This window comes from Penicillium longicatenatum (genome assembly GCF_028827895.1).
Source record: "Penicillium longicatenatum strain IBT 33135 chromosome Unknown contig_1_segment0_segment0, whole genome shotgun sequence".
In the NCBI taxonomy this organism is placed as follows: Eukaryota; Fungi; Ascomycota; class Eurotiomycetes; order Eurotiales; family Aspergillaceae; genus Penicillium; species Penicillium longicatenatum.
The window spans coordinates 1,108,466-1,116,592 of NW_026643119.1; the positions used below are offsets into that span (position 1 = coordinate 1,108,466).

The following is an 8,127-nucleotide window of genomic DNA, read 5'->3' on the forward strand; positions in this document are numbered from 1 at the left end:
ACCGCCATATCTTGTATGGGTCTGCTTGTCTTTATTCTCGTTTAACGTTGGGAAGTTGGACACATGGGCTCGGAGTGTCTATCGCTAGGTGACTGTGCTCCTCTCTTTGTCCCGAATGGCAGCATATGAATACCCAGATCTTACTACCATTTATTTACTACCAATCCAAGTTCATGCAATATCTAATAGCGATAATCTATTATTCTAAAAATTGAAGCTTTTACTAGGCTCAACTTACTTCAGTCAAGACAGTCACGTGAACCTCTTCGGACGAAAATGATATCCTTTGTCTAATAGCAAATCGATACCTGGGCTTGGAACTTGATACGACTTGTGGATATGGGAGGCAGGACAAGAGAGAAAAGTAAGAAATAAATAGAAAAGAAGGATTATAATTGAAACAAGAAGGGTGGAGGGTTATACTCCAAAATTACGCCTTGTTTGTTAGGAGAATATTCGATTTCGGATTTGATCATCTGACGATAAATGTCGTAAGAACAAATATGGAAGCTTCATACCTTTGGAATCAAGCAACTTAATTTTCACGGGCAATCATGACCCAAGTCTCTGCCATGGACAAACTGCCTCGGATGTTGTCACACGTCTCCACACGAACCGGAGGTTGCCGCAATGGCTCCACATTATTTAAAACCCAGTTAGCTACCACTCAGCCAGACCTTCTCACGGTACCGCCCGTGGCAGCAAGCTCTCCCACCTTATCGTGAATGAAACAATCATGGGTCAGCTAGATACAGCCCTGCTCGGCGCCGCAATGGTACTGGCCATCTACCTATTCAACATATGCGCAACGCCACCAAACCCGTCGCCCCCGCAAAAGGGTCGGCAAAACAAAGATCGCATAGGGATTTTACTAGGTCCAGAGACTCGACTTACTATGATTCGCTATGCAGCCGTCTTCTGCTTCCTGTACCACACTTTAATAACAGTTCTACCGGTCTATGCATCCAAGCACTTAGTGCAGATTTGCCCGAATGCGGAGAACCGAAACCCCGCGATTTTCGAGTGGAGTACAACGACCACCCTTGCCTTGGCGATGATTTACGTCGGTGCTGCAATTCGCATCATGGCATTCGGTGGCTTGGGTCACTTTTTTACTTTTCATCTTGCGCCGCCCGATCGACTCATCACCTCTGGTGTGTATCACTGGATTCAGCATCCTAGTTACTCGGGATTGCTGCTTATCATGGTGGCGACTTACACATTGTTTGTTCGGTGGGATGGGGTGTTTGCATGTTGGATTCCGAGATCTACACTGGCGATCCTGGATGGATGGGGTGTTAGCACCATTACGATTGCTGTGAGCTTTGGGGTGTCTCTCTTTGCTTTGCGGGTGAGGGATGAAGAAGAGATGTTGAAGCGGAAGTTTGGAAAGGAGTGGGAGGAGTGGCATACTAGAACCAAGCGAATGATTCCTGGAATTCTATGACTTACTTCTGCATGTTTCTGCAGGTTTATGCATGTTGCCGATGGCTTTGATGGGCACGTGATGGGCTAGGAAATTAGTGACTAGGATACTGTTTTTTTGTGGTAAAATACCTGTAACCACGCGCTAGATAACTATGAGTACGACTATTAAGTTCTTGGGAATCATCCTTTGCAATATCGACGAAGATAGACACCTATTGATGATCAATACACAAATTTGACGTTTAAAGCCTTCATAAATGTATCTTTGGTCATCTTATAGGCAATTGTAGAGATGCGACCGTGGATGATTAATACAAGGAAGGGGGTTCAACTTTCCCAATGTAGGGGTTCAACTTCCCGAAAGGGGGGCTCAATACGTGATCATACGGTATCTTTTTTTCTCATTCTTCGGATAAGGTTACCCATCTTTAGGACTACAACCACGTTGAATTTATGACATAGCCTCGAGAATAGATAAATTGATGTTATGTGTCTGTTTTTACGATTTTGAATTAATAAAAAGAATTTCCTTTTAGATCAAGTTTGTATTATATATTGAATCGGGAGAGAACGGTGTATATACTCAGAAGCCCGGGAGATATATATATCTTGTACACCACCAGGATACTTAATGGAACTGTCTTTCACATTTTGTATTGGTTTTTGTCTTCAAAAACAGAACTCCGTATGAAATCATAGTAAGAAGCTCATTGGAGGCCCAAAATCAAGCATTTTACATAGTAAAACATTAAACAGAGTCTAAGGAGTTTATCCCAGTACGGAACCTCGTGGGAACTGGATGAAATAGCAGGTCATGCAAATGAAAGGCACAAAGAATAAGGAAGCGAACTCATGATACAATGTGCCAAAGGGTACAAATAATATGGAGTACAAATTTCGACTTCGGGACGGAAGACTTTCAGTGTCCTCATCCAGGCCATGAAGGAATTCTGTCATCACAATTCCAGATGTCCAATTCAGTATTGAAATTCCCAATTTTACTACATAGTAGATCAAAATTGATACACCAGATGTCCTTTGATATATGCCCTGGGTGGGGCGTATCCTGATATTACTCAACACCGAGGTCAATACGAGGACCAGTGTAGTTCTTTCGTCCGTCGACAATCCACTGGAAGACAGATATAATGATAATAACTGCAAATGCAGCAATGCAGTAATCTTACTTCACGTTAGTAAACCTTCATGCAGTGGTTGGAATTTACTTACTCATGCTGCTCCCAGTGACAGTGCTTGACGGAGGGAAAACAAACAATACAGTAGTCAAAGCGATATATGACAAGGAGACCTTTTGTCAATTAGCTGGATGATATGAATTATATCCAAGTTATGGCATCTTACAATGTCGGTAAACCAGCCCACGGCACGGGGCAATTTCCACTTCCTCTCGGGTAGAGCATTCCGTCCCTGGAGGCAATTGATGAGAATGGGAATGCCATACGACAAATCAAGTGCCACGACAGATGCAGAGATAATAGCATTGAATGCACTGAATGGTCAGTAAAAAATCCGTCTTTCAGAGAAATCACATACCTTGAAGAACCTAGGAAAATACATCCAAAGCAGATGACCACTACCACAGTTAATATGAGGGCGTTCAGAGGTAGTTGAAGAGTCGGGTGGACTCTGGCAAAGAATTTGGAGGCGGGTAGACCACCATCCCTATGAATGTCAGCCTCAGCCCAGATATTTCCTTTGAAGGCCATCCTACCGGGCAAAAGCGAAAATCATCCGGCTACTGGTAGTCATGACACTGAGGATAGCAAGGATTAGACAAATAAGGGGCAGCCTAGCCTAAGTATTAGCTGATATCCAACAAAGATAGGGGGAAAATTTACATTAGAAGGCAAATGGCACCCGCTTTGTTCTTGGTGGCATCTATCAAGATTTGCAGGAGAGGTCCGGCTGCCGAAGTGGTAACCTGTTCCATATTGCCAGCGACAAATAGGAGGACAATCAAGAATATGCATCCGGTTACAGTACCAATTCCCACACAGGTCACCATAATCTTTGGGCCTTCAACGGATGGATTTGGTACCTCTGCCAGAATTAGATATGCAATGAATCGAGGATAAAGAACTCATACCTTCAATCATATGGACAACCGCATCCTAGTCCTTTTAGCTTGAGATTCTTGAATTATCAACAGCGTGACTTACAAATGCGGTCACACCGAGTCCTCCTTGAAGGAGCTACAGAATTTGTCAGTCAATCTTGCTTGCGGAATCTGACAAGTAGAACATACGCCAAGTAGCCAAGCAACACCATCAGGCCCTGTTCAAATCAGTACATTTATCTTCGTGATATCAGTTGAGTACTTACATCCTGTTTGATTGACAAAGTTACAGAACACAAAGCTGTCGTAAGTTAGCAAAATATTGCAAGCCACGAAGATAGACTTACTATGCGGTATTGTAGTCAGGTGAGGCGCAAGCCAAGACTGTGATGGACACAATCGCGAATCCACCAATTGACCAAGCAACTGTTCTACATTAGCCAAGAACCCAAAATGGGAACACATTCCATACAAGCACCGCGGTAGATGACAGGCAAAATGGAGTTCATAAAAGCGTTAATAATAAATGCTCCGAGGGTCAGACCGATATAGATAAGAAATTGTTGCCAACGGGTTGACTCATAAGTCTGAACATTTTGTAAGTGAGATTGATAAACACCATGGCTTTTCGATTCCTACCGGATGCATGGCTGAAATCACTCCCACAATCAACTGACTTGATAGCAGCGAGTTGGTAGCCACCAGAGCAACCTAGAGGTTTGTTAGTCCTCCGAATTTTGATGCATTGCATAGTATATTACCCATCCAGCAACATTGATCCAACCCGTGATCCAGGAGAGGATAGGAACCCATTTAGGCCAGGAGACTAAAGAAGTTAAAGTCTGTCAAAAATGATGGCGGCTTTAGGAAACATACTGACTATGGTTTCATTAGTATATCTTCATTTTCTTGAACGCATCGACTTACCAGCAACCCAATGGTATTGTCCACCGGCCCTAAAAAAAAGTAAGTACTCAATTCACGAAAAAGAGAAGTATCCATACGTTGGATAAGCGGATAGGAACTCAGCGAGTGAAGTCGCGATACACAGATTGCAGAACCCCGCAGTGACGAGACCTATAGAGTGTTACCCGAAATCCCCACTTGGTGCCACTGGATCATATTCACATACCCCATATGACGCTCGTGCTACCACCTGAAGTAAGACTAATAGATAAGCTCGCCGATAGAGCAGTCCATGACTAAAACATGAAATAAATATCTATGGGGAACGCATTATGTGCAGAACAATATGACTCACATTGAGTACAGCAAAAGCCAGTCCCAGCATCGCCCTGTTGTATGATAAGCGTCTCGTGTTTAGATTTCTCGGCTCACATGCCGATCTCACCATGTAGAGAACTGTCGCTTTAACTCAGGCCTGTGGCCCATAGCAGCTAACTGCGCATCATCATCCTGTATCGGCCCTTCTTTATTCATGTTCACAGCAAAAATCAAAAGATAGTTAAAGTAAAGCGAGAGAAAAATTAGAGCAACAGAAACGTAACGCAACCTCGGAAGGCATGCAGTCTAAATATCTCACGCCTGCCACCATGCAGCAAGACTATGTTAAGTCCATGCGGATCACTCCGACAGGGTTGCAGCAGCCTAGGATTGCGGGGGAAAAGATCAGTATCAGGGGCGCGCCAATCACGGCGAAACAAGATACAAAGTGGAGACACGCTGTGGATCCCAAAGAACCGAACAGGAGAGGTCTTATCAGCTGCGCTTGCCTTAAATTCAGAGATTGAATTAAGTTTATCAATTACGCCTGGGAACGGCCCGGCTTGTCCTCCCTGTTTGGTCAGTAGCCGCATGGACTTACCCGAATTTGCGTGGTTGCATTAGCGGCATCGTGGCGCCTTCCCCGAACTAGAATCCCTACACACTGATTACGTCGATAGTATGTGGTGTCAAGTGGACATGTTGTTTCCTGATGCACTGTCATAGGAGATATGCCTTACAATAAACGTTTATAAATATTTCTTTCACATCCCGAGGCCATTAGTATCGCTGGTAGCGTTCTTTTACGGGGTCTCTGGCCACTTTATTCTTCCTGCTCGGCTTTCGCTTTTCATTATCTATAGCTTGAGGATGCATTCAAAATGGCTTTTAGCCGCGGCACTTGCCGCTCAAACATGCGGTGCAGCTGTATCAGCTGCTCGGGATGATGATGCGCAATGTACGCAAACAACGGTCGCGATTCTGTAAGTCATTTTATCAAGCTGCGTGTGTTGTACCTTTTGTCTTTACTGAGAGGCTACTAGTGGTGGTGGAATGGCTGGTGTTGCTGCAGCAGTAAGATACCTCCTTTCAAATGTCGTGACTACCGAAGAATTACTGATGTGAAAGTTATAGCAAGCTCTTTCAAACTCCTCCATTGATGATTTCGTTATCATCGAGTATCAAGATAAACTTGGAGGCCGTGTTCACCACACGACTTTTGGCAAGGACAAAAATGGGGATCCGTATACGGTCGAATTAGGTGCTAACTGGGTAAGACGCATCAACGAGTGATGGCCTGTGGAACTGTGCTGACTACCAACAGGTGCAAGGACTGGGATCCCCCGGTGGTCCAGGTGCGTCTTTGAACCGCGAATCAACAAAATAATACTAACTCCACTTTAGAGAATCCAATATGGACCCTTGCAAAGAAATGGGGTTTGAATAACACCTACTCGAATTACAGCTCAATCCTCACCTACAACGAGACTGGCTATACAGACTTCTCTGCCGTCCTGGATGAGTATGAAAACAAATTTGAGACAGCGTCCGATCTCGCTGGTACCATCTTGAAAGAGAACCACCAAGATATGACTGTCCGCTCTGGTCTTTCTTTAGCCGACTGGAAGCCCAAGCGTGATGATATGACTGCCCAGGCTGTGGAGTGGTGGGAGTGGGGTAAGTCAGCCGATAAAATATTCGCGTTTCTCACTAATCCCTTAGACTGGGAGGATGCCTACTCCCCCGAGCAGAGCTCTCTTGTTTTCGGCGTTGCCGGTAGCAACCTCACCTTCAACCAATTCAGCGACGAGAACAACTACGTTTGGGACCAGCGTGGTTTCAACCGCATCATCGTAGGCGAGGCTTCAACCTTCCTTAAAAAGAACGATCCACGCGTTCACCTCAATTCCAAAGTAACTAAGGTCAAGTACTCCGACGATGGGGTGATAATCTACAAGGATGATGGCAGCTGCGTGTCGGCCGCTTACGCGGTCTGCACCTTTTCACTCGGAGTCCTCCAGAGCGAAACCGTCTCCTTCACCCCAACCCTTCCGGACTGGAAGAAGACCTCAATCGAAAAATTCAGCATGGGAACATACACCAAAATCTTTCTTCAATTCAACGAGACATTCTGGCCTAACGACACTCAATACTTTCTCTACGCCTCCCCAACCACCCGCGGCTCCTACCCCGTCTGGCAATCCCTCTCAGCACCGGGCTTCATCCCAGACTCAAACATCATTTTCGTCACACTCGTCCACGAACAAGCTTACCGTGCCGAGCGACAGACAGACGAACAAACCAAAGACGAAGTCATGCAAGTTTTGCGCGAAATGTATCCCGACATCACCGTACCTGAGCCAACCGCATTCATGTACCCGCGCTGGAGTACCACACCCTGGGCATACGGTAGTTATTCGAACTGGCCGCCATCTACCACGCTAGAGATGCATGAGAATTTCCGTGCCAATTTGAACCGCCTCTGGTTTGCGGGAGAAGCTACTAGTGCACAATACTTTGGATTCTTGCATGGCGCTTGGTTCGAGGGTCGGAATGCTGGAGAGCAGATTGCTGCGCTGTTGCAGGACCAGTGTACTAATTTTACGGACACGAGTAAGGCTTGTGGCAACCTTCGTCATTATGAGGCACTGTATGGATCTTCGCCGTTGGCGGATTATAGTGTTTTTGATGGATGGTCGGTTAGTAGTTTCTACTCGAGTGGTTAAGAGGGAAAACTTGAGAGTATGCGAAATTGAATGTGTTCACTGCTCTACCGAGGCTGTTTGAATAATATTGTAAAACCTATCCCAATTTGACAAACCTCCACCAACAAACATGTCGGCCGTTCTTTGAATGAGATGAATGTATTGGATCCGAACAACGTATCACAATCTAGCTCATTGCCTTAATTAAATCTTTATAAAGTCTGGGAGCAATGCTGTAAACTTAGGGCAAGAAAGCGGTGACTTTGGATATACGTACCATATCGTCATCATTAGGTCACCCCCACCCGGGAACCGCCAGATCCGCATATCGGACATCAAGGTGCCCGACAACTATTCATCGCAAGCCTGTAATTGATTTCGAAGGAAAATGGTCTTCGATATAGTATATCGCATCTGGTACGGGTTCATAAATCCACCCACAACCAAGAAAAAAGATGATGCGATCCGGTTTGGACTCCTTGGTGCATCGAACATCGCGTACGTATCCTGAAATACAGTTCCCCCTTTGATGTCGTATTGCAAGCATTAATATTGATAAAATTTCAGCCCAATTGCGCTGATCGCCCCTGCAACTTCTCACCCGGAGGTAATCATAGCAGCGATAGCAGCGCGAGACCGGGACCGAGCTGAGAAATATGCAAAGAGACATAACATCCCAATCGTGCATTCGAC

At 45.2% G+C, this 8,127-nt stretch overlaps 3 protein-coding genes across 3 annotated transcripts; 2 read left to right on the plus strand and 1 right to left on the minus strand.

Moving 5' to 3' along the window:
- Positions 1–736: 736 nt before the first annotated feature.
- N7484_001204 (methyltransferase family protein) lies at positions 737–1,447 on the plus strand (the record flags this gene model as incomplete). The annotated part of the gene is made up of 1 exon (XM_057111624.1): positions 737–1,447. The coding sequence occupies one exon, from the start codon at positions 737–739 to the stop codon at positions 1,445–1,447; it is 711 nt and encodes a 236-aa protein (XP_056976361.1).
- Positions 1,448–2,500: 1,053 nt separating this feature from the next.
- N7484_001205 (uncharacterized protein) lies at positions 2,501–4,945 on the minus strand (the record flags this gene model as incomplete). The annotated part of the gene is made up of 19 exons (XM_057111625.1): positions 2,501–2,610; positions 2,659–2,737; positions 2,791–2,938; positions 2,983–3,111; positions 3,161–3,238; positions 3,288–3,489; positions 3,536–3,560; positions 3,609–3,641; positions 3,695–3,723; positions 3,772–3,806; positions 3,853–3,931; positions 3,978–4,092; positions 4,145–4,216; positions 4,267–4,331; positions 4,433–4,461; positions 4,510–4,582; positions 4,638–4,707; positions 4,767–4,800; positions 4,857–4,945. 19 exons carry the CDS (start codon positions 4,943–4,945, stop codon positions 2,501–2,503), a joined length of 1,494 nt encoding a protein of 497 aa, XP_056976362.1.
- A 654-nt stretch (positions 4,946–5,599) lies between these two features.
- On the plus strand, positions 5,600–7,455 carry N7484_001206 (uncharacterized protein; the record flags this gene model as incomplete). Its single annotated transcript, XM_057111626.1, has 6 exons — positions 5,600–5,712; positions 5,773–5,803; positions 5,864–6,001; positions 6,054–6,084; positions 6,134–6,406; positions 6,452–7,455. The coding sequence occupies 6 exons, from the start codon at positions 5,600–5,602 to the stop codon at positions 7,453–7,455; spliced, it is 1,590 nt and encodes a 529-aa protein (XP_056976363.1).
- Positions 7,456–8,127: the final 672 nt, after the last annotated feature.